This window comes from Malania oleifera, chromosome 9, assembly GCF_029873635.1.
Source record: "Malania oleifera isolate guangnan ecotype guangnan chromosome 9, ASM2987363v1, whole genome shotgun sequence".
Lineage (NCBI taxonomy): Eukaryota > Viridiplantae > Streptophyta > Magnoliopsida > Santalales > Ximeniaceae > Malania > Malania oleifera.
Genome location: NC_080425.1, coordinates 21,502,131 through 21,529,128, shown reverse-complemented (window position 1 = coordinate 21,529,128; position 26,998 = coordinate 21,502,131). Strand labels below are relative to the sequence as shown.

The following is a 26,998-nucleotide window of genomic DNA, read 5'->3' as shown; positions in this document are numbered from 1 at the left end:
GATTCAAGTGTTTGCTTCGTTTACGGATGGTATGGATTCACTGGCAAGAATTTGATCATGGATGGGTTGAAGCTTAAGACTCAACCCAGGCAAAAACTTGGCAGCCAAAACTTTGTCCTTTGCTTCTTAATCATCTCAATATCAGAACTAACTAACTAGTTGATAGATGATGAATTCCTCCCACATACCATTCAAAGTGCTATAATACTCACTTATGGACCTACCTTCTTGGTCATATTTGCAAATCTTCTTATGTAAGTTTAAATCACGTGTTTGATTTTTATCTTGTGAGAAGTGAAGATCATCCCATAAGGCCTTGGCTATTAAACGAAAGACCATGTTCGCAGCTATTTGTAGCTCCATGCCATTCTACAACGACACAAGGAATATGCCATTTTCTTTCGTCCAATTTTCATAATCTTTGGAGTATGGAGATGGAGGAGAATGCAACAAATGCTTGGACTTCCCTTTTGCGTTAATATACTCACGCTCTGCCTGAGACCAGATGTAGTTGGAGGATCCTTCCAATTTGATGGCTGTGATCTGTATGTTAAGAGTATCAGACAAATATCTCTCTATAAAGGCCATCAGAACCACCTCCTGTGCACTATAATCACTATGCACTAGTATCAGGGATGAATAGCATAACAAGTACGCGGAATAAGGCAGCACACACAGGCTGAGCAGCACTTCAGAAGGCATATTGCACCACAAAACTGAAGTTACAATCCTACGAGGCAGATAACACCAATCACCACAGGCACTTAATAAACAACATGGCAGTGCAGTAGCTGCATTCATTATTGCTGGCAGCAACTAGGAGTGAGTGCAGGCAAGACTAGGAAATTGTCATTGAACTCCAATGAACATCTTCGGCAACTGATACAAGATTGCAAGCAGGCAAGCAATCACTAACACACAGCATTAAAACGGCATCATCATGTGACAACCTGCCAGTCAACAACAAAATAGCACCTGCAGTATACGCAAAACAGATATAACTGCTTCACATCAGCAAACCACTACAAATACACACAGCATCCTACCAAGGATGCTGCGCAGCCAAACCAAGATGAATACTGTTTCCGAAATGACAATCAAACCAACCAATAAATCATTTTTGAGCACAAATTAGGGGAAGATAGAAAGGAAAACGAAAATACAGAGTGTCTGAAAAACTGTGCAGATAAATCAGATTTAGAGGAGATTAATGCTGTGATACCATGTTGTAAAGTTAGAAATGGAGCAAATAAGAAGAGAAGAAGAGAAAAAGAGAGAAATGAAAGAGGCAGCAGTTTCTTGGAGCCATCTGTACAGCTTCAGGTCGGCCCTCTTGTATATTAATGAGGATAGAAAAGATTTAAGGACAAAAATTCTCCCACTCACGCAAGCTAATTATTAAAATAACATATTCTCTTCTAATAAAACTGTTCAAGAGTTCCTTTGGGTGGAAAGCCTGGTTTGTTAGCCTTTTGACTATTCCATTGTATTATTTATCTCTTTTTATGATCCCAGGAGGGGTAGCTCAAAAGATAGAGAGTATTATAGAGGATTTCTTTGGTCATGTGTAGGGGAGGGAGGTGATCATTTGGTTTGGGATAGAAGATCATTTGGTTAGGTGGCAGGTGGTGTGTAGGTCTAAGGAAGAAGGTGAGTTGTGTCTTGGTGATTTGGTGTCTTAACACACTTCTGTGGCTAAATGGTTGTGGAGGTTTCCCTTTGGGGTAAACAATCTAATAAAAAGTAAATTTGGCTTGCAAAATAATGGATGAGATGCTATTTGGGGTGTTAAAGGCTCTTCTGAAAGTGCTCGGAGGAGTATTTCTCAGGTTTATCATCTTTTTCTTCCTTTAGACAAGTATTTATTTGGAGAAAGGTAATCATATTAAGTTCAGGAAAGATGTTTGGTTGGGGTGTTGTGGGGCATTATCTTCTTTCTTTGCTTGGTTATATTGCCTTTCTTCCCTTTATAATGGTGTAATTTCCTTTTTTCATACTGTGGATAGAATTGCTTTTTATTTGGACTTTCATTTTAGAGGGGATTTGGATGATAGAGAGGTGGCAAGGCTGTCTTATTTATTCAATTTACAGGAGAGTTGTCAGTTCTCCCGGAGTGATGGTGGAGCTTGGTCTTTGGACGCTTCAGAGGAATATTCTTGTAAATCTTTTATCATCTTGCTAGTATTGATGTGATATTTCCTCTATATCAGGGTGTTTTGGAGCCAAAATTCCTAATAAGATAAAGGGATTTGTTTGGTTGGTGACCTTACTAGAGTTAACACCAACAACAAGACTGCAGAGTTGCAGGCCCTCTAAAGCTCTGTTGCCAGATGTGTCTTATGCGTAGAAACAGTTTGGAGGATGTGTCTCAGTTGTTCATTCATTTTTCTTTTGCTTGGAATTTGTCGAGTTATCTTTTTGGGGTGCTTGGTGAAATATGGGTTTTCCAAAAATCATTGGAAGATCTACTGGTTATTGCTTTTGCCTGTTTTCCAAGACTGCAGAGTTGCAGGTCCTTTGTGCCGTGTTTTGGAAATTTGGCTGGAAAAAAATGCTAGAAAATTTTCAAGGTAGAGTTTTTAAGTGGGAGTCATTTGGACAGGATATGTTACTTGGCTTCTCTTTGAGCTTATAGTGCTGGATGTTTTAAGATATCACCAGAGATTGAAGTGCTTTATTAAGATGATGTAGTTTTATGCTCTATTTTTTTTTTTTGGGTATCTTTTCTCCTCCTTTTTAACTAAAGTATTTTTTTTCCTCTATATAAAAAATCATTGGCTTAAGTTTCCAAAAAATTATCAAAAGTTCCAATTTCCGGCTGTCAATTTCTGACATTTTGTTGTACTGAAATTCCATTGAACTGGCCACGAATTATCTGAAATTCATCAAAATCTCGAAATATTAGTGAAAATTTTCAAAAAATTGGCTATGAAACTAGAAATTGAAATTTGAGATTCAAAACCTAAAAATTGAAATCTTTAGTAATGAACCTTCTTTTCTCTCTCTCTCTCTCTCTTTATTTTTTATTTATTTATTATTCAAATTGAAGCTAAAGATTATTACAGGAATTATATGAATGCTAACTTTCAGATTTTTGGCATTTTATGCAAAATCAAACTTAGATAATAGTTACTACATTTTGTTCAACCTTTTAGATTTTTTCCTCAATATTACTATTAATAATTTCTAAAATTTCCTAAAAAAACAATTAAAATCAAAATCAACATTGACGTCAAAATTTCCATGCTTCCAGACCTCATAACTTGAGTTGAAATCAAAATTTTAAACCGTGGTTTTGAATTGGTGTTAGGGGTGTAAGAGAGGAAGAGGCGGACCTAGAATAATTTGGATGGAGGTAGTAAGAAAGGATTTATTGGTATTCCTATTCTGGTTGGGAAGAATTCATATAGTGGATACACCTAGTGGACTTCAGGCTTTGTTTTGTTGCTATCGGTTGAGACTCCTTTCTTCAGAATGACCTCTCATGTTTCCTCCTCCTACTGTCGCTTGTTTTCATGCTTGAAGTGGTTTCCTGCTAGAAATGTTCTCTATTCCTGGATTGCTTCTTGTTTTATCCCTTTCCACACAAGTTGTCTTGAAATACAGATGAACAACAGGGTTGTTTGGAAAAAAAAAGTGTTGTGATTGATTGATTGCTGAAATCCTGGTTCACTAAACATGATATGGAACAATTAATGCATGAAGGATGCATTTCTAATAGAAACCTCATTTTACTTATATTGCAAAATGCATATCATACCACAAAAAATATGATATGTATTGCACTTCAACCATGCTTGATAACATTTGTGAGACTGTATGACACACCGTACACATATACAACAGGGACCTACAATATGTGCAATTTTATTTTTGGGATATTGTTAGATGGATTTACATTTTTGCTGAACCTTATGATTGGGAAGCAAATGAGATTTCTTTGCTTCTCAGTTTGTTGGACTCTTCCTAGCCTTCTTTAGAAGGGATTTTTGGATCTAGGCTTTAGAGGGGTTGGGGTGTTCTCTTGTTTTTTCTCTCATGTGGTTGTTTCTTGGACCCCTTCCTCTCTCGCTAATTGTGTTTAGAATGCTAAGTTTACCTCCAATGTCAAAGCTTTTGTTTGGTTGGCCATACTTAATTAAGACCAACCATTTGCTGCACATTAGGGGGCCTCATAGGGCTTTATCTCTTGATGTATGTGTGATGTGTTATGGTGTGAGGAGTAACATTATTTGTTCTTCTTGCATCGCTCCATGGCTTGGAGAATATGGATTGAGTTTTTTTGTTTCTATGATGAATGTTGCGTGCCCCACCCTTTTGGAAGTTTCTTTGGTTGATCTTTTTCAGTGGTTTAGGTTGGGTAAGAATGGAAGCTGGTTGTGGCTGCATGCTATTTATGTGGTGCTTTGTGTCATTTGTTTAGAGAGGATTGTGCATATAGTATCATGGTCATTCTTCGCTGTTGCATATACTTTGGGACAGAGTTGTTCTATTTGCATTTTTTTTTCCTGGGTGTATTCATCCAGCTGCTTTAGTGGAATTTGCTTGTCTGATCTTGAGCAAGATTGGAGGGCATCGTTAGCTTGATGCTATAGCTGTATATTGTTTTTGTTTTTTGTTTTTTGTTTTTTGTTTTTTTGTTTTTTTCATTTTCTTTTCTTCTTTTGTTCTTTTATTTATTTATTTATGAGGATATCTTATCCTCCTTCTATGAATAATTTTTCCATTGCTATCCCCAAATATGTTTTGTTTTCTATGAGAAAAGCCCTTATCTTGGCATATAATTTTAAGTCATTTTATGTTATTCATCTAGTTATAAGATAGATTGGAAATCTCAAACTGAATCCAATTTAAGTAAAAAACTATTAGCTAAGTGTAGTTTTCTGATCTCTAACGAAAATAACTTATTATTTTTTACTCCTTCTGTTTGATATACTGCCTTTTCTCCTGCCAACTGAGAGGCTGAAATGAAATAGCTAAGAGCCGAAAAAAATGGCTCTCAGTCACTGGAAAATTTAATTGATTTTTTGCTTTGTCATATGATTTGATTACCCTGGACTGGCTCAACACAATGAGAAGCTTGATGCATTAGCATCCAGCTTGGGTCCTCTTATTTCTTCCCTTTTTTCAGGGTAATTGAATGGTGGGGTTGGCTTTTTGTTGTGTTTTCCTATCATTCCATGTCTAATCACTTCAAGAGTAGGAGAGTAGCTCATATTTGGTCCTAGTCCCAGCTATTGATTTTTAGTTTTTTAGTTTTTTTGGGTGGGGGGTAAATTCTGGGTTTGGCATTGGGATCCCTACTTTAACTTCTAATGAAATATAGTAAGCAGAACTTTAATATTTCTTCGGACGGCATTTTTACATAGATTCTGATAGTTTGAGTGTGTGTTGGTCAGGAATGGAGATAGTGAAAATGCTGCACATTCATGCTTTTAATGCTGGGCTGTCGTGTTTGGTTGCGACTTTTCCTTTTGTCTGAGATACTAAACTAAATGGTTTGATGTTGATTAATTTTAATACATTCAATGCACTTATTATTATTATTATTTAAAAAAAAAAATTGATCAGTTGGTAAGTGGCCAAGTGGTAGAAAAACGCAGTAGATAGTGAGCAAATGGCACATATTTTCTGAGCTGTACGTCAATTCTTTACTTAGTGCACTTCCATTTTCAGTTTATTCCTTATTTATTTTTTGCTCTTTGCTCCTATATATGTGATTATATGGCAGGAACATGAAGTCTTAGATGAACCATTTGACAATCAAAGTTCCACATCTCTGCCTATTTTATGCATAGAAGATGGAATGGTGATCTTAAGATTCTCAGAAATTTTTGGTACTCATGAGTCGAAAAAAAAAGAGAAAAGGGACCAAACACAAAGAATTCCTAAAGGTACCATGTTTTTTTGGTTGGGGAGCAGGGGGTGTCTTTATTCTTTGAATATGTTGTTGCATTTAAATGATTTTATTCCTGAATGAGTGTTTTGATGTCCATGATCTGTAAATTTTTGTGGGGCAGCGACATGATGTTAAGAATTTTTGATGACTCAAGTGTGGTTCAATTTGTTTGTCTGTTTCCTTTGCCTTTTTATAATGCTTGATTGGAGACTTGAAGTTGTCACTGATATGATAATAAAACAGCTAGACTCTGTTTCTACTTTCTAGTTTGCATCTGTCTCGATGTTGTTTAAATTGCTTGGAAATTTATTTTCCTTTTGGTTAATTTTTTTCCTCTTTAAACTTCTCCATGCAGAGCGAAATAGATCTATGGATGCTTTTGAAATTGTTGAAGATGATGAAGAGGCATTTTTGAAGGGCTCTTGCCCAGGTTTTTCAGTTTTGAGACAGGCACATGTAACTCCAGATGATATTTTAGGCATCATGGGTGATAAAACAGAGTTGGAAGAATTTGGTGCTGTTCTGGGAGGTCCAGCAATTCCTCAGCAATTTGATGGCCAGAGGATGGACTCTTGTCGCATTGCCCTGCCAATGAAAGAAGATATGGCAGTGGATTTGTCTGTGGCAGGGCAGTCTCCATTTTTTCCTGAATTTTATGCTCTTGATCAGCAAGATTGGGAAGACGGAATTATCTGGGACAATTCTCCTGCTGTGAGTGATGGTTCAGCTGAGACTTACAACATCATTGGACTTGACTCTGAAACATTGGTTAATAAGAATACTGAATTGGTTTCTGATTCAAGGTCACAAAAGATTTTTTCGGAGCACCAAATGGTACCTGATGAGAAGGATCATAGGCTTTTTCTTTGTAGCTCATCTGTTAATCTGGAATCCTTTGGCTCAAGAGATCCAGGAAATATAAACTTGGCCTTCACAGAAAGCAGATGTCATCCCCAAGTTTTGAGATTAGATTCTCGATTGGAATTGGATGATAAAAATCATTCAGATGCTAAAGGGAATGCCACTGAAGGTCTGCACCATATTGATTCCATCAGGCAGTTTAGCAAGCTTACACTGCAAAATAGAGACATATTGGAAGGATCTTGGTTGGAAGAAATAATATGGGATCCACACAAACCTGTAGCAAAACCGAAGCTAATCCTTGATCTTCAAGATGAGCAGATGGTTTTTGAAATTTTAGATGGCAATGATTCTAACAATTTTCAGCTTCATGCTAGAGCAATGATTGTAACACGTTCCATGAAGTCTGGAACTGGGGATCCTTCCGAGTTGCCTGGTCATGGAGGTCCATCTGGTGGGCGTTTCAATATTGCTAATGACAAGTACTATTCAAACAGGAAAATTTCTCAGCAGTTAAAGTCGCATTCTAAAAAACGTGCAGCTCATGGCATCAAGGTTTTGCATTCAATACCTGCAGTGAAGTTGCAGACAATGAAACCAAAGTTGAGCAAGTAAGCACTCATTGTGATATATGCCTATATATATACTTCCTAAAATTTATTTCCATTTTGTAGATGGCAAAAGAAACTAGGCTGAATGAGGTCAAGACATTCTCAAGAGTAAAAAAGGAAAAATAACAAAAAGAAAGAAAATTAATCAAGAAATCTCTTTTCAAACCCTTCCCATCATAATTTTTGGAGCATCTTAAATGATTTCACTCTCTGACTTCTCTTCTTTTTTGACTTCCCCAAGTGTTTTAAATTTCCTGCCCTATAGGATCAGAGCATCAATCGCACTTTGCACTCTCATGTTGTCCAGCATATCTTGGACTCTATTGTTCTTCTCATCGAATTTCTTCTTTGCAGATATAGTAATTTGTTAAATACTAACCTTGCCATGCCTATTCCCAATCCTGTCCTCTGCTTCACCAGTAGGGGTCCTTTCAGTTATGAAAAATGATTTTCATTTTACATTTTTGTTTTTCAATAATTACAAAAAAAGTTAGCTAATTCTTCATTTCTACAACATTTGTATACGAAAAATGAAAAGCAATAAAAAGTTTTGGCATGATTTTTTTGTGGAAGTTGTTTTATTTTTCATTTTCAAATTTTCAATTATTACAAAAATATCACCTTCTTTTCCAATTTCTAAATTTCAACAGAAAAGTTGGAAAACATCTTTTTATTATTTTCTAGATATTTGATCTTATTCCTGTTTGAGAGCATGGAATTCAGATTTTGGATATAGTCATTTAGATTTGTGTGGATTATGAGAAAATATAATCTGAAATTATATTGCGTTTCTTCTCAATCCACACAAATCAAAATCCAAGTCCCAAAATGATTCCAAATACTAACTTTTATAATGTTTTCGAAATTGAAAAACAAGTATTTTTTTTAATCATTATTTTAAAGTCTAGAAATACAAAAGAAAAAAATTTCTTTGCACAACTAAAAAAAATCTTTATTTCTACTTTTTTAATATTAATCTTGAAAAACTAAAACTAAGTTGGAATTTTTATAATTCTTTAGAAAACTAAAAGTGGAAAATGGAAAATGTTTTCTGTAACTAAATGGGTTCTAACTATTTCCTGACAAGTTCTCTTAATCCCTAAAAATGAAGGCACCCCTTCCAAGTCAACAGGAGTCTTTGACACGTGAGAGACATCGTCTATGGAGGAAGAGCCCAAGTAAAATTGGTTTCTGGTTACATTAGTTTTTTAGTATTACTGTTGTGTGTTATTGCTGTGTTAGTAAATGTGAGTTAGTGCATGACTTATTAAGGGTATTATGGTCATTGTCATGTACTTGGTAATGGTGCAAATAGAAGGAGAGACCTATTATTGTGATTAGGTCTTCCAATTTACACAATACTACATGGCATGATAGCATGGCCCCTAGACCTAAACTTGGGCCACAGCAACAATCAAATGAAGCCTAAAACCCAAATCCACTGCATGTGTACCATTGTAGAAGTGCTATCAGCGTAGGCTTGAAAACCAGCCAAAAGGTGCCGGAAGATACAGCAGTCACCAGAAATACCTGGATGACATGGCCAATTCAGAAACACCAAAGCCCTTTAGATCTTTGAGAAACCAACACCATAGCCACCACAAACACTGCTGATCTGCCAACCTTGAAATCCCATTGTCAGATCTGCCCTCACATGTGCCAACCTTACATGCCAGTGCGTGAAGCTTCTTGCAGCGATGCTTTTGGCTTGCTTTGATCCTATATTGTTCAAATCCATCTATTAACCATATTAATGAGTTTTTGGTGATGGATTTTTGTAAAGATCTCACTTTAAGTTGTTCATGTGCGGCACTCCGAGAATGATATGTGGTACTGGAGGCTGTTTGACAATGTTCATCAGATAATTGGAGCCTGAAACAGTGGTTTGTTCCTGTCTTTTTGGTTGTTATGGTTGTTTGTCTTGTTTGTTGTGTGTTCGTGGTTTGTTGCGATGGTCGACTTTGTGTGTGTTGGATGGAGTAGATGAATACTAAAAGCATCTTGTTCATTTTGTGTTGGCGATTTGTTCCAATGGTTGAGGTTGTGTGTGGATGGAGTCCATGAATCCCAAAAGTATGTTTTGCCTCATCAGTCACTTGGTCGACCATTGGTGAACAATGTACTATGAATTTCTCAGAGGAGTATTGAGGTTCCTGCATCATCAGGCATCCAATCACACTGCATCTTTTGCTCAGAACGGTAATTCCTCAGCTTGCATGTCATTCAATATCTCTTTCTCTAGTCCTTGGGTCATCAACCCTGCTGCCACGAACCATGTGACAAGTGTAAGTGTAACCAACTTTTTTCTGCCTTCTTGTTTTCTAAGAGCCTTCCTGGAGTTTCCTAGGTCCACAACTACAGGTAAGGGGACATGAACAGTGAATTCTATTCCCTCAATTTCTCTTTCTTCAGTTTTGTATATTCCTAAATACCCCTTGTGTCTCATGTAAGATTATGAGGTCACTAAATTGTTCTATAATCCTCTTTCTTATTAAGTTATCTTTCAGGATCTATTGGAAAGGTGATGATTGGCATGTGATATGAGGTTTGTGGACATTATTACTATGAGTTGTTCTCCCCTCCTTTGGTCTGCAGTTTTGCTGCTGCACCAGTTCAAATCCACTGTTCCCTTGTTCGGATAAGTTAAAAAACTAGTATTTTTTTTTTTAAACTTTGAGTTCTGTGTCTGATCTTGAGTATGGGTCTTGTCCTTAGGGACAGCATCATTCTCTTTGCTTCCTGGGGTGTTTAATCCTTTCACGTTATCTCATTTTGATGTTTTGAACCTAGTCATGTCACGTCAAACTTGGGGATTTTGTTACATTTGTTGATGATTACTTTATGATGACTTGGCTCTATTTAATGAAAGATTGTTTTGAGTTGTTTAATATCTTTTGTGCCTTCTGTTCTCAAATAAGAACTTAGTTTGAGATATGTGTTAGGATACTTAAGCGAGAATCCTAATGAGTACTTTAGTATCCAATTTACTAACTATATGATTAATTTTGGTTGGGCGTCACTCAATGTATAATATGAAGGTCAATCCTGATGGTTCCATGGCTTGTTAGAAGGTCCGCCTTGTTGCTAAAGGATATACTCAAAGGGGTGCATTATTGTGACATATTGCCAAACTTGCCTTGTTTGTTCATCTCCTTAGCCACAACATGTCGTTGGCTTCTGCATTAGTTAGATGTTAAGAATGCCTTCCTACATGGATCTTAGGAGGTCTATATGAAGTGACCACTTGGTTTGTTGCTTAGAGGGAGTCAAGATTAGAGTGCCGGCTCTGGAAATCCTTGTGTTGTTGAAAGCAGCCTACATGAAAGCATGGTTTGATGCTTTGATAATTTCAGTCAACAATGTGTGCCAGATTGTATTCTATCCCCATATTTGTATTCATTGTGTGAGCAGGTGCTATTATTATTATTATTTTCCTTTTTTGGTGATAAACAAAGAAATGAATTGAAGGAAGAAAGGAGTACAAATGTGAAAATGAAAAAAAGAAAAACCCAGGAATATCCTCTCATTACAAAAGGAAGCGGCTAAACAGAAGAAACTAAATACAAGAGAAATCAATAAAGTAACGCCACCGAATCTCACTACATGTCTTCCAGACACCAAATGGATGCCAAGAAGACCACACTGCTCCAAAGCATATTACTGGTGACATCTTTAAAGATTCTAGCATTTCTTTCCAACCAAATGCTTTGAATAATAGCCAGAACAGTGTACCACCAAAAATAATAATATGGTCGTGTTCTGCAGAATCCTGGAACATCAATTTTCTTGAAATATCCCAAAAAAATTATTTCAAAGTCCCCAAGAGAAGGGACAATATTACAACAAATGAGAGTTAGTTTCCTTATTCCTAAAACAGAGGACATAGACATAGATAGAGCCTTGTTGGGTCATTGCTTCTAAAGTAAATCATCAGTATTGATTTTCTCAAATAATAGCAGTCCAAGAGAAGACCTTAATCTTTGAGGGAACTTTATCTTTCAGATTAAAGAATGAAGATCAAAGGGGCTGACATTAGGGTCATGGGTCAAATGAGTGGAGAAAGATTTGCATGAGAAACTCCAGAAGAATCAAGGCTCAAAACACATTTATCACTAGTCACCTGTGCATGGTAAAATTGAACCATGATAGTCAAAGAAGCAGCCTCATTAATTTCTATCTCATTGAGATTTCTTCTGAAACGAGAACCCTAAGAACGGCCACCCTCTTACTGAAGAAGATTCATGAAGTTTCGATAAAACCAAATAGATGAGGGAAATCCATAACCAGGGCACATTCCTAGACCAACTGCCTTCCCAAAAATGGATACTCTACCATTACCCACTTTATAAATGTAGGAAAGAAAGACCAATAGATTTGAGACAAAACTTTAAAAGGACTGGAATAAATAAAATTAACTCCAGCAATAGCATCCTATTCATTTTGTGAAAGGCTAAATTTACTACAAGTAGCCTTGTGCCGAAAAGAGTTAGGTTCTAAAGGAAAACACAACAACTTCCCCACCAAAGAAATAATTTTAGATTATAAATTACCTAGACCAAGCCTCCCTCTCTCTTAATCTACTCACAATGCCCTATTAAATGATCTGTCTCCCTCTTGCTAGCGCCTAGCCACAAAAAATCGCTCTTCAACTTCTTTAATCTCTATGCAAGTCCCATTGGAATTCTAAAAAGGAATAAATACACGGAAATAGAAGAAAGACAAACATGAATAAGAGTAATGTGACCCTCTAAAGTGAAAAACACTCCTATCCACCCATCCAGCCTCCTAGTAGTTCTCTCAACTGCCCCAAAACGAATCAGATGTAGGATTGCCACCTAAAATGATGTAGGATTGCCACCTAAAAGAACACCAAAGTAGGTAAACATGGCAACTCACAATACCCCAACTTGCTAATCTAGCAATAAAAGCTTAGGTCCATGCTTTCTCCCACTAAAAAACCCTTAAAGAAGTTAATTTTAACTCTGGGTCCTTCGCAAGAACTTGTAGACTGATTAGCATATTAGAGAAGCTGTTCCTATCCTATGGAAGAAAGAGAATGGTCATTGTCAAACTGAAAGTGAGAAATGGATAGATCCTCATGACCCACCTCAATCCCTTCCAAAATACCTTAGTGGGCATCCCTGTTTTGGGATTTTCATGTTAGAGGGAAGGGTGGAAAAGGATATGGGATGGGAGATGAGCTATCTTCCATTTTGTAGCTTGACTTCCAATCAACACCCTTAATCCCTTCCACCAAGCTTCTTTTCCTTTATCCATCAGCTTGCTTAAAGCATGTGTCACAATAGCAAAAAGGAGGAGGATAGGGGATCACCTTGCCTTAGATCCCTAGAAGCTTGACACTAAGGGGGTGTTTGATAAAATTTAGCAACTAGCGCCATAAATGCTGAAACTAGTGCTAAATGCTGAATGCAATTTTGAATTTGTGAGCTGGGTTCTAATATAATTTGAATTTTGAACTAATTTTATAATTTTTATCAATGGATTTAACACTTTGATCTTTATACATACAAAGAAAAATCTTCATAAATCCTTACAAAGGAAATTGAAGAGAGTTCACAGTCAATTGCATTCATGGCCTCTTTCTACTGTGGGCTTGTATTCACCGGAGTTCATTTTAATATGCAAAAGAATATTTGGGTTTTTGCAATTTGAAAGCTCCACACTTATTAGAGATAATTCAAGCTAGATGGGCCTTCCCAAATCATATTTTGAGATCTTGTGCAGCAGTAGACAAACTAGAAGATAACTAGATTTAAAAAAAAAAAAAAAAATGAATAAACTAGAACATAAATGAGAAGGAAGAAGAAGGAGAAGAGGGGAAAGAACGTGCCAGTGTCTGAGGAGCAAGGAGAATGTAGAAAGAAGAGGGATAACATTGGAGGTGCTTGTGCAGGAATGGAGAGACCGCAGAGATGAGAGCTTGGAGAAGGCATGCGTTGTTTGGGTCATCGTGGGAGGAGAGACGAGGTTGTGTAATTTGTGTTATTTTTTTATGGGAAAAAAAGTCAAAAAAGCTTCTAATTTGTGCTCTTACTGAGTCAGCGTCAGGGAGATTGTTGATTCTCCCAGAGGCAATCCTAAGTTGTTTCATTGGCAAGCCAAACAACACCGGTTTGCTGAATTTTGGACCATTAAAAACCCAACCTCTATTTAGAGGCCATTAAGCGCAAACAAATGACCCCTAAGACTTAACTTCTCCATTAGCTAAGATAGAGGAGACCATAGAGTAGAGACATCCATGAATCCACTTCCTCCATAACCTTTTCTATCCATAACTTTATCCAAGAAACTTTGAACTTGGTCATAAAATTCTCAAAGTCCAATTTTAAAACTAAGACCCTCTTTTTTCTTCTAGCTAAGTCCTCAACCACCTCATTAGCCATAAAAGATCTATCTTTGACCAATAAAAGGCTCCAATTATAGGAGATAATGTCCATCAAGACTGTTGCTAATATATTAGATAAGACTTTAGTTAAATCTTATACACGTGTAACCAAACTAGTTGGTCTAAAGTCATCAACTCTAGTAGCATAGTCTTTTCTAAGGACCAAAATAATTAAAGTGGAGTTAAGACTCCTACCAACCACCCTATTGTCAAAGAACTCATGAAATACTTTGAAGGTGATCCTTTGAAAAATCCTTACAATCTTGAAGAAAGGCCATTATAGAACCATCCACCCTTGGAGCTTTCTCTTTATCCTTCTCAAGCACCCTGCCTCTAATATTCTCCTCCTCAGAAGACGTCTCAAGCTAGTCCTCTTTGTCAATATTAAATTTTTCTTTGAGTTGCCTCCCACACCAAGGAAAGCAAACTTTGCAGGCACTGCAGTTTCTTAAATGAGCTTCTAAGGGAATCAATGAGCTGAAGTTGCTTGTTAATAAGTGACACAGGCCTGCTTGAAGATGGAAGGATATTTTTTTGCTCGGCGAGGACTTGCCATACCAAATTTCATGCCAAGAGAAAACATAATTCCCATTCCTCACTCAAAAATAAATAAGAGAGAAGAAATTACCATTCTCTCCTGATGAGTTTCTAGGTACCAACATCATGAACTCTATTTGTCTCTTTGTAGGCCCATCTATCATGTTGTAGCTCATATTTAGTGATGATGGCTTTCCTCTTGAAATGGTTCTTCTCCTTCATGAATCTCTATAGCCATTTTCCCAAGGAGGGCCTTATTGAAGGTTGGAAGAGATTTCCGCCCTAACCTTCCTCTTTATATTTATTGTTTAACTAGCTCCCCCATTTAACAAGATGATATTTAACACCACCACTCCACCCGACTCCCTTTTTTTTTTTTTTTTTGGGGGGGGGGGGGGGGGGGGGCCCAACTCAGCGATCTCCTTTGAATACTCTCAAACCTCCTAGTTATTGAACTAGGGACAAGGAAAAGAGGCATAAAATAGACCGGGAGGTTTGATAAGGTGCTTTTAATGAGGGTGAGTTTCCCACCTTTTGATAGGTAGTTCCTTTTCCAGCCAGCGGGTTTCCTTTCAAATATTTCAACAATGGAGTCCCAAACTCCCTTATCTTTAAATTTGGTTCCCAGAGTACAACTAAGGTAGGTAATAGGAAAAACCCTTAGCTTACACCTTAACAAGACCACAAGTAGAGATCCATATTTGCTAGTCCTCATAGGAATAATTTTAGTTCTTCCTAGGCTCACTTTCAAGCCTAATACCTCTTTGAACTCAAGGAGAATGCACTTGAGATTGAGGATTTGCTTAGGCTCATCTTAAAAAAAAATGATGATGTCATTGGCAAAAAGATGGCAGACGACCAGATTTGTATTGTTCTTTCCAATGCCAAGCCCCTTGAGTAGGCCTCCTTGGCTTTATTAATCCTAAGCCTCAAGGCTTCCAAAACCATGTTAAACAATAAGGGGGAGAGGGGATCCCCTTGCCTCAATCCTCCAGATGAGTAAAAAAAGTCCATAGGCTGGTGTCACGAGCTAAGCTTGTTCAGGGCATTATGCTTGCCTGTGACCGCTTATCTCGTGTGCTTGGGATGGGTTTCCATCATGTAAATACTAGTGTATGGTTATTTTCTGCTAATAGTGTCTTTGTATGCCAAATAAGGCAGTATGACTCCTCGGTCACTTTGATGTTTCCTAGTGCTAGGATGATAATTACATAAAGACCTCTTTAGGGGGAGGGTGAGTGTTCATCAGTCATTGTAAAACTCACTAGCAATTGTCAACGTGCTTAGCCTACTTGCCTCCCTCGCTAAGTACAACATGTCAACGGAGGATTTGTTAATGAATTACGTTTGCTTCAATGTTTACTGCTTGCTTACCACGACTTTCATGAATTGATTACTGTTTCCGCTGCTATCTGAATGAATGTTTAATAAAAGTGCTTCATGGATGAATGTTGGTAAACGATAGGCTGGCTAGTTAAACAAAAGTGCTTTAGCTAGTGCCGCACGACCCTTCACATGGGTGTGAAAATAGTCAGACCGTGACATTTGGTATCAGAGCTAAGTCGGTGACACTTGGTGAGAGCCCAAGGTTGAGTTGCTACGTGAATTCGATTGCCTTCGTTGTTGGATTTGGAAAGCTTTGGATAGTGACCATAGCACCAAACACTGCTGAGAGGATTAGCGTGCTGGAAGCACAGGTTGAGACAACAACCAACACTATGGTCGCGGAAGTGGCCCAGATGAGAGAACTTGTTGATGAGGTGATGGGATCACAAAAACATCAAGTAGGTTTTATAGGCGACATGTTAGAGGACTTTCGCCACACAATTGAAACTTTGCAGTCGCAGATGGCTGATCTGGATGCAAAGGTGAATCTGATGGTTCTTGCTATGGGGAACTCCAACGCTCCGGGAGTTAGCAAGACCAAGGTGCCAGAACCTAGGATGTATGGGGGTGCCCGAGACGCCAAGGAGTTAGAGAACTTCTTGTTTGATGTGGAGCAGTACTTTCGCGTTGTGAGGATGCCCTCAGAACAGGCAAAGGTGGGTACTGCGATCATGTACTCGATTGGTGATGCCAAACTATGGTGGCGTACCAAGTACAGAGAAATTGAAAATGGAAGCTATGTAATTGATAGTTGGGCAGACTTGAAGAGAGAGCTCAAGGCTCAATTCTTTCCTGAGAATGTTGAGTATAATGCAAGGAGAAAATTGAGAGATCTCAAGCATACGGGGTCAATCAGCGAATATGTGAAACAATTTTCTGCTTTAATGTTGGATATTCGAGATATGTCGGAGAAGGACAAGTTGTTCTATTTTCTTGAGGGGATGAAATTGTGGGCAAGAACTGAACTTTATAGGCAAAGGGTTCAAGACTTGTCAACTGCACAAGCGGCTGCTGAACGCTTGACTGACTACACTAGTGATGATACCGCTTCGTCCAAACGGTTTGGCGGAGAGGGAAAAAGTGGAAAGTCTTTCAAGAATGACAAACCCAAGAGTGGGGGAGCCGACTCTAAATCATCAACCTCAAAGGAAGTTTCGTCGTCTCAAGGGTTCAACACACCCAATGGAAAGGGGAAAAGTAAAATTTCGTGCTACTTGTGTAGTGGGGCTCATAGAGTTTTTGAGTGCCCTCACAAAGCATCACTTAATGCATTACAGGCTTCCATTGCAGAGCAGGCAGTGGAAGAAGATGAGGAAGAGGATGATGCCTCGAGGGTGGGTTCGGTGTGGCTCGTGAGCGCATTGGAAAAGTAGGAAAAAACACCAAAAGTTGCACGAGCAAAAGGGTTAATGTTTGTGGACTTGAGGATAAATGGGAAGAGTACTCGCGCTATGGTGGATACGGGGGCTACTCATAATTTTGTTTCGCAATTGGAAGCATGGAGACTCAACTTATCCTTAGAGAAGGATACAGGACGCATGAAAGCAGTTAACTCTGTAGCCCAGCCTACTCTGGGAGTAGCCAAGCAAGTGGCTATAAAGCTTGGACAGTGGGAAGGTCATGCGAATTTCACAGCGGTGCCATTGGATGACTTTCTAGTCATTCTAGGAATGGAGTTCCTAAGGGGGACGAGGGCAGTGCTGATGCCTTCGGCTGGTTCCCTGTGTCTGATGGGAGATCACTCGTGCATGGTGCAAGTCGTTGCAATGAAAGGAGACGATGGGAAGTCCCTTTCAGCCATACAACTCAATGAGGGATTGGGTCAGGGTGAGCAGACACGTCTAGCCACGGTGGTGATAGACAAAGAAGTAGGCCAAGAGCTAGAGCCTACGACCATCCAAGCAGTGTTGTATGAGTATAAGGAGGTTTTGCCGGATAAGCTGCCTCACAATTTGCCTTCACGACGGACTGTGGAGGATGAGATCGAGTTGTTATCAGGAGTGAAACCACCTGCTAAAGAGCCATGTCGGATTGGCCCTCGAGAGATGGTAGAGTTGGGGAAGCAACTTGATGAATTGGAAGCGGGATGTGTTTGCCCTTCCAAAATACCGTTGAGAGCATCGGTGTTGTTTCATAGGAAACATGAAGAGCATCTACGGAAGGTGTTCGACAGGCTAAGGGGAAACAGTCTGGATGTGAAGAAGGAGAATTTCTCTTTCGCTCGGCGGAGCAACAAATTCCTTGGTCAAGTGGTTGAACAAGGTCGTATCCGGAGGGGTATGGAGAAGGTAAGGATGATTCAAGAACGGAAGATCCCCACGACAGTGAAGGAGTTGCGTTCCTTTCTTGGCCTTACTAATACTGCAGGAAGTTCGTTGAGGGGTATTCGCAGAGAATGACTCCAATGACAGGACTACTGGGGAGGTATTATTGGCCGCACACGCGGGATGATGTGGTTGATTATACCAAAACTTGTCTCACTTGCCAACAAGACAAGGGGGAGCGGAAGAAGTATGGTACTTTCATGGCCGCACCAAAGTACTGTTCGGTAGAGGAGACGACACAATTGTTCCTTGTGACTATTGTGAAACATTGGGGTGTTCCCCAAGTTATTATTTGTGAACAAGATTTAATGTTCACTGACAACTTCTTGATAGGGTTTTTCAGGATATTCAGGTCACATCTTGACATCTGTTCGAGTTATCATCGACAGGATAGACAAACAGATGAAGAGATTTAGAGAGCTACTAGATGAGTACTTGTGCCATTGTGTCAACGACAACCAGAAGAATGGCGTGCAACTACTTGATGTGGGTCCATTCTGTGGCAACGCCCAAAGGCGCTCAACAACCAATAAGAGCCCTTTTGAGCTTGTTACAGGCCAGCTGCCGCTGTTACCTCACACAGTGGGTGAGCCGTACAGACGAAAGAGTCCCAGGGCATACATCTTCATTAGTGAAGGGAGACAGAATGCAGAGTTTGCCCAAGCCTATCTGGAGAAAGCTTCTGAGCAAATGAAGAAGTGAGCAGATCAGGGGAGAAGACCGCAGTTTCATGTCAGCTGCCTCAAGCCGTTCAACGCCAACTCCAATGACCTGAGCAGAAGTTAGTTCAACAGAGCAGAATTGAAGATAGTGCAACATGACAGACATGACGTTGAAGACATCCTTGCAGACAGCAAGTTCATATCCTCAAGGAAGAAGCGGCAAAAGTTCCTAGTGAAGTGGAAATGCCTTGATGACAAAGAAATCAGTTGGATTTCTGCGGAAGATTTGAAGCCATTCGTGGACAAAGTTGAAGTGCACCTATCGCCAAAAGTCTACGAGGCCGTCGACCGCATAAGTGGGGGAGAATGTCACGAGCTAAGCTTGTTCAGTATGCTTGCCTGTGACCGCTTATCTCGTGTGCTTGGGATGGGTTTCCATCATGTAAATACTAGTGTAGGGTTATTTTCTGCTAGTATTGTCTTTGTATGCCAAATAAAGCAGTATGACTCCTCGGTCACTTTGATGTTTCCTAGTGTCAGGATGATAATTACATAAAAACCTCTTTAGGGGGAGGGTGAGTGTTCATCAGTCATTGTAAAACTCACTAGCAATTGTCAACGTGCTTAGCCTACTTGCCTCCCTCGCTAAGTACAACATGTCAACGGAGGATTTGTTAATGAATTACGTTTGCTTCAATGTTTACTGCTTGCTTACCACGACTTTCATGAATTGATTACTGTTTCCGCTGCTATCTGAATGAATGTTAATGAAAGTGCTTCGTGGATGAATGTTGGTAAACGATAGGCTGGCTAGTTAAACAAGAGGGCTTTAGCTAGCGCCGCACGACCCTTCACATGGGTGTGAAAATGGTTGGACCGTGACAGCTAGCCATGTGAGCCCTGAGAATGAAGAGGTAGAAATATGTTGATAAATTGAATTGCAATGGAGTTCCCGAAAAGTCATTCTTTTGAGAATATTTAGCTGAAAAATTGACATGGTTAAACACGGTTTGCATACTTTTCCTCTTTTCCTCAACTTAGTGTAGGCATCCATAACTTCATTTCTGATTAGGGCTGCATCCATGATCTGCCTGTCTGCAACAAAGGCATGCTGGTGCTGCCCAATAATATCCGAAATTGAAATTTTTAAGCCTCGCTATGAGGAATTTGGAAAGGATCTTATACGTGCTACTAACCATGTTGATTGGATGGAAATCTTTGATGTTGCAAGTCCCCATTTTCTTGGGGATTGAGGAGACAAAAGTTGAGTTGATACTAGCCATGAATTTGCCTGTTCTATGAAAATCTTCAAAAACACAGATTACATCTTGCTTGAGAAGACCCCAAATTCATTTGGAGAAAAGCCAAAGTGAAACCGTGAAGGACGGGAGCTTTATCTCCTTTGCAACTCTTGAGAGCTTGAACATTTCTCCTTCTTGGAAGGGCCTGTTGGGCAACCATGATGTGGAAAGGCAAAGGTTTCTTACTGTTGGTTGTGTCTCTGGCTCAGTGTAGCGGTTCTTGTAAAGAATACAAGTACCCTATCCCTTTGTCTTCTTGAGCCCATCAACCCCCCCTTTTTATCTCTATTTCAATTCTTGTTGACGTGTTGAACCTTCAGTGAGCATTGGTAGTTGGGTGGAAGAAACAAGTATTCTTGTCCCCCTCCTTCAGGCAAAGGGCCTTGAAGTTTTTATCTTCGAGCAATTTCTTGCATGCTGAAGAACTGAATGAGTTCTTTTTTGAGTCTAAGTCTTCTAGACTTGTTGTTGGCATTAAGGCCTTGTCCCAGCTTTTTGCCATCCAAGTCCTTAATGTCTTTTTATGTTGACCGAATATCCTAAAACTTCCACATTTCAGGTTTTTAAGTTTACCTTTTGTAGAGATATCTAGTAGCCTTTATTATAGGCTGATCTTTAGGAGATTTACAGCTAATAAATCAGTGTAGAATTATTAGATATCTATCAGCGTTTATTAGAGGCTGATCTTTAGGAGATTTACAGCTAACAAATCAGTTGATTTGTTAGCTATTTTTGGTTCCACAATCCTAGGGGATTTGGGTAGCATGTTACCCGATTTTGTAGATAGTCTTTCCTATTTTACTCTTTCCATTTTAAATAAGATATTCTATTTTCAGTAGGTTGTAAATATCCGTAGTAATTAGATGAGAATTATCATCTATTTAAAGGGAATGTAATTTTTTTTTTTTTTCATATGTTAGTGGAATATTCAGTTTTATTTTCCACATTTCAACATGGTATCAAATCATCCTCTGAACCCTAATCTTCCCATATGACCAAATACGGTATGGCCACCGGGAGACGCGACTCCACCTCTTCAGTCTCAGATGTCACCACCAATCAGGAAGCCATGGTCTTAGGCAACAGCAGCAGTTCAGATAGCAGCCTCATGCCCATTACAGGACGGGGAATTTTTTTCTTTGTAGATTAAAAACCAACACCGCTCGAGCCCAATCTCTTCAGCAACCAGCAACTAGAATTATTGCAGAAAATTTTCGGCCAATCTTCAATAGCCCCTACTACTATGGTTGGTACCGGTTCTTTGGCACACAAATGTAATTTTTTTAGTGCTCTTAATGTTAAAAAGGAGAAGCTAGGTCCATGGATTATAGACTCAGGAGCATCGAACCATATGACTGGAGATAGAAGTTTTTTTCCTACTTATAGTCCCTATTATGCAAATTTAACAGTCAGGATAGCAGATGGGTCACTCTCAAAGGTGGCTGGTAGTGGTTCTATTAAAATTTCAGAGAACCTAACAGTCAACTCAGTTCTATTAGTGCTAAATTTGGATTGCAATTTACTTTCTATTAGTAAACTCACTTGGGATCTCAATTGCTGGGGCTAAAATCCCGTCATGGGGCTGCATATATTGGGGTTATTTACCTGAATAGGAACTGTACTTATTGGGTTGAGCCTCTTTTCTTAAGTCCACCAGAGAAGATACAATTTCTTGCTTCTTAGGAACCAAGGTCAGGTCTAAAATAATTTTAAAAATTGTTTTGGTTCTTGAAACGTCAACCAATTTAAGCCCCATTGTAAAAAGCTTCGGAAAGGAATTGGCCCAAATCAAAATGATGACCGCTAAAGATACTCACCTCTACTCAGGTTTGTCAAGAAGATTTGGTTTTCTAAAATTCCACAAACGTCCCCTAAGGTTTGGCGAAAAGGTGAGGACCTTACCTAAGGTTTCAAAATCCCATGGACTTCCTCTAAGGTTTGGCAAAAAGACAAGTAGAATAGAGAGTGTAAGTGTCCCAAAACTCGAATGTTAGAAGAGGTCTGTGGAATTTTGGAAACTAGGAGGTGTGTGTCTTTTTGCAAAACCTTAGGAAAGGTTCATGGGTTTTTTGGGTTCTTTAAAGCCTTAGAGGAGGTCCTCTTCTTTTTGCAAAACCTGAGGGGAGATTAGTGTCTTTTGTCCTAATGCTAGTGTAGGATCTATTCATTTCAGCATTTGGGTTTGGGCCTAAAAGTCGACAAGAATCATCTCCTCTTTCTCCCCTTGATGCACAAAAAATGCAAGAGCTAAGAGCAATAAGTGCTATTTCTTGGCATAAGTTCTTATTCTGTGTTCTTTATCAGAGTGAGCAATGTTATTTGTGCTTGAGTTTATGCTATAACAATTCTTCTTCACTCTCTCTCTTTCTCAAATTTGTTTCTTTGTCATTTTCTCCTTCAGCTGTATATTACTTAAATTTTGTAACTTAAAGAGAAGTATATCTGCCTATATTTTCCTTTGCAAGCTAGGAAACATAAAATGTGCAATTTGATCTCATGATATTTGGAATTTTAATCTGCCACGATTGGTATTTGTGCAACCACTCCTGAGGCAATGTAATTTATGTACATGTTTTCTTGTGCATCCCTAGAGTGCAGAAATTGTTTTGGCTATCTTATTTCTGCTTTTGTATATGGTTGCTTTTAAGTTCCTAGCAGGTTCTTTTTTTCCCCTTGACATGTTTTTTGGTTTCCTTAATTCTCTACTTGCTGGCTTTCTTTTAATTGCATATGGTTTAGAATGATGTATTGGTTTCATCATGTCTAGTTTACCTGTTTCTATGTGTGTTGGTATTCTTTTTGTTATGTTTATATGGGGGCTATGTGCTGTATTTGTATTTATCGTGAACTTTACATCCTGTTTTGCAGTAAAGATGTTGCTAATTTTCATTGTCCAAAAGCTTTGTGGTATCCCCATGATAATGAGGTTGCAGTAAAGGAGCAAGGGAAGCTGCCTACACAAGGACCCATGAAAATTATATTGAAGAGTTTGGGAGGAAAGGGAAGTAAACTTCATGTTGATGCTGAGGAGACAGTTTCTTCTGTCAAAATGAAGGCTTCTAAGAAGCTAGGTTGGTATGTCTATTTTTGCATGTCTCAATTTGGTGAAGATTTTCTTATTTTATTTAACAACTGCTGAATCTGCATCATGAATTTTTTTTTTTAAACGCATGTGTTCTTTTTTATAAGGATTTTGTGTTGTTAAAATTTGTTTTCTATCTGCATTCTTACAGACTGATAGCCTACCATGCACTTTTTTTTTTTAAAATAGATTTTAAAGCATCAGAGATTGTGAAAATATTTTATTCTGGAAAAGAGCTTGAGGAACAGAAGTCAATTTCAGAACAGAATGTTCAACCAAACTCTTTGCTTCATCTTGTGCGTACAAAGCTACATTTATTACCAAGGGCACAGAAGCTTCCTGGTGAGAACAAATCTTTGCGCCCTCCCGGGGCATTTAAGAAAAAATCTGACCTTTCTGTGAAGGATGGCCATGTCTTCCTGATGGAGTAAGTGACTCAAATCTTGTTTTGTATCATTATGCTTAGGTGTTGCCCTGCTTATCCCAATGTTTTGTAAGTCCATAGTTACCCTTGTGACTAGCTATACTACAAATCTATCTATATTGCCTTTTAGAATCCCCACACCCTCCCCCCCCCCCCCCTTTTTATTTTTATTTTTTATATTGCCTTTTAGTTCCTCCTCCCCCCCCCCCTCCGCCCACCTTCCCGTTTTCCTTGATTCTTCCTTCCTCCTCTATGTTCATTTCCATTCTTCCTATGCTTTCCGCCTGGAGTGGGGGGGGGGTTCTGGTTCGAATTACTTATCCTGGCTCGAATGCTTGGTATCCTTGCTCCTTCCTATAGGCTGTGGGTCCATAGGTCCTAACTAGTCCTATTGTATTTTCCTTTCCTCTTTTGCTCCTGGTAGTTCATCTTCTGTCCAGTTCCTGTAGGTGTGAGGTGCTTGTACATGTGCTTAGGGTTTATCCTGCTGTCCGTGTACTCCTATTTAGTCGCAGTTCCTGTGTTGGGGTGATGTTGGGGTGGGGTAGTCCTGCCTGGCGTTATAATGTTCCACTTTCTTGAGGGTCCTTACTAAGGCCGTCCTTTCCTCCCTTCTGCCGTCCCTTGATCCTCTTTGATCCTCTGCCTTTCCTGTCCCCTTGGCATCCTTGTAAGGCTTTTCCCCCACTCAACCGGGCCGCGAGATAACCCACGCGGCCCACGCTCCAAGCATCCGCGGGGGACACGGCCCCTCCCCATCAGACTCCCGCCCGACGGCTCCTCGCGGCTCGAGAACCGGACCGCCGACCGCTACCACCGGATCCACCCCACAGTCCGGAGACCGAAAGGCGGTCACCCCACTCCTAAGGGCCTCCCATCCGAAGGAATGGACGAACGGAGGATACGAACCCGAACCCCGCCTCCGGTCGCGCGTCCGGTACCCCGCCCTTTATTTTTATTTTTTATATTACCTTTTAGATTCCCCGCCCACCACCCCCCCCCCCCAGTTTTTTTATCAAAAGATTATGATGATCACCTGAATTCAAGATCCATCATCAGAGTATCACTTGAGTTGTATATCCCTAAGCAATGTAAAGAAGTAGTGTGTTCTTTGTTTGATTTCTGTATTTGGTGCTTATCCTTTTACATTGGTTCTAGATGAACTCACAAGGCATATCTCAGAGAGTGTTTCATGGTGTTTTTCTTGTAGATGAAATATTGTAGTTGGCAGAGCCATTAATGGGCTAAATTCATTCTTCTAAGTTAGTTATAGACAAAGAACTTAGAATTCAAAGGTTTATGGAATTTAATTATAATAGGACTTTAACAAAAAAGTGGGTGTGGTGAAAGAGAGGTACCCAAAAGTGGCTCTTTCACAATAACAGAAAAATTGAAGGATAGATTTTTCAATACAGCACATGGTTATTATTTTTCTTCTGAACTGCCCCTCTAATTGTTTTTGCGTTGGTCCTTTTTCTTGGAGGATTTGGAACAAATTATTTGTTTTTGTTGGGAAAAGTTGGATGTCTGAAGTCTCTGGAGCATAGTTGTCAAATTGAGATTCAATTGAAATTCCAATTTGGGAATTGAGAATCGAATTGAATCGTAAGATGCGGTCCAAATTTCCAAAATCAATTCTACATGCATATATTGATATACAAACAACAAGAAAAATAGTAAAACACATTTAAATTTTGACAACAAAAAAATCATATTTCATTTGTATGATTTTCCCTAAACAAATGAATAGTAAGAGAATGAGTTAGGAAAAATTAATAAAAAATGAACTTTGTGTTGTTTAAGTGAGGGAATCAAGAAAAAAATAAAAGAAAAGTTGAATTTTTGGTATTTATCAACAATTAAAAAAATAATAATATTGCATGCATATTCTTTTTTCGGATTAAAAGAAAAAAAAACTTAACCAAAAAATGATAATAATTGAACAAACTACTGAAAAACCCAACTAAATCTTAACAAGACAATGAAACAAGAGTACCACCATAGCCATTGAGTGTTCCGCGACTTCTTCTCAATGGCAGAACACTATACTCCTCCTAGAGTGAAAAGAATGATTTTTTGAAGAAAGCATGAGACCTAAAATTCTATTTTCTCCTCTTTTTTAGTACAAAGCTGACATAGACAAGGAATGGTGATGGTAATTGTGTAAAAATAAAAGCAATAAAAAAAAAGAAATAAATTTTGTTTTAGGGGTTTCAAACTAGTTGGGCTTGTCAGGATCAGATTGGTCCAAAATTGTGTGAATCGATAGATTCCAATCACATCGTTAGATTCACGACGTGAACCGATAGATTCAGCAATGATTCAGTTCTGTTTAGATTTGCTAGTAAGATTCAAATTGATTTGGTGTAGAAGTGATTTGAATCGTATGAATCGATTCATGAATCGTAAGATTCTAGCAACTATGCTCTGGAGGATATGCTGGCTATTTTGTTTTTTGGGTTTGGAAGGAGCAAAGACAAGGCTGCTCGATGGAGTTGGCTGTTTGTTTGCTGTGCTTTAGGGTTTATGGAAAGGAGAAAACTTCTTAGGTTTTGTTTTAAAAAGGATTCAGCATTTGGATTTTTATTGGCTGTTGCTGCTGGTTATTTCAAGGGATTATGTCTTGAAGATGTTCAGCATGATTTGTCTGCTGCACTGATGACTTGTCTTTAAGATCAAGGTATTCACTTAGACTTTAGTTCTTCACAAGATTAGTACTAATGACTTGTAAGAAGGGGCAGGGAAAATGCCTTGAGCCAATGTTTGAGTACCGGGTGCCATGGCGCTGAAGTAACCCATGCCATACTCCTAGGAAAATCTTGAACGACCTTTTAGATAAGAAGACTTCATATCGCAATCAGTCCTAATATTCTGTGATGTGCCTGGCTTCAACACTATTCAGCATCTTTTTCTTCATTGGCAGTAGGCAAGGCAGCTTTGGAGTAGGCTCTTTTCCTTGGCTGGTTTGGCACGGGTGACTTCTCATGTAGTGGATGACTTATGGTGAAGTTTTGAGATTTTAGCGAGGCTGCAAATGAACCAAGCTGTTCATGTATGGCTCAGGAGCTCAGTCGAGTGAGAGCTTGTTCAGGCCTGTTCATTATATAAAATGCTCAACTCCCAAGCCACATTCGAGCCTCATTTAATAAATGAGCCAAACCTGTACATGAATGGGCTTGACTCATTTCTCCTCATTAGGGGCTCGGTTACACAGCCTTACTGGCCCCGTTGGCTTCATTTAATAGGCTTGGAGTAGGCTCATTTATGGGCTAGTTTAATAAGGTTGAATTACACACTGTAAACTGTAGTGCGCTTGAAATTAGGGGCTATCTAGCATGGGCTTGCTTAGCCTAAGTTTCATAACATGACTTTAGTAATATGGTCAATGCCCAAGGCAAATAGCTGGCTTGTGGGAAATTAAACCATAAGGCAATATTAGTAAGAGTCCCCTTTGAACCTTCGCATAACAAAACCTTAAGAGCCTCTTGTGCCACAGTGAGAGGTT

At 39.0% G+C, this 26,998-nt stretch overlaps 1 protein-coding gene across 1 annotated transcript in view; it reads left to right on the top strand.

The window, feature by feature from the left end:
- LOC131163384 (transcription initiation factor TFIID subunit 1-like) overlaps positions 1 to 26,998 on the top strand; it is a 105,596-nt gene that overhangs the window by 53,932 nt on the left and 24,666 nt on the right. The window contains exons 8-12 of the mRNA XM_058119979.1: positions 5,732 to 5,894; positions 6,255 to 7,371; positions 22,856 to 23,058; positions 23,259 to 23,496; positions 24,169 to 24,430. Of these exons, the coding sequence (XP_057975962.1) occupies positions 5,732 to 5,894; positions 6,255 to 7,371; positions 22,856 to 23,058; positions 23,259 to 23,496; positions 24,169 to 24,430 (1,983 nt within the window). The remainder of the gene's footprint in view (positions 1 to 5,731; positions 5,895 to 6,254; positions 7,372 to 22,855; positions 23,059 to 23,258; positions 23,497 to 24,168; positions 24,431 to 26,998) is intronic.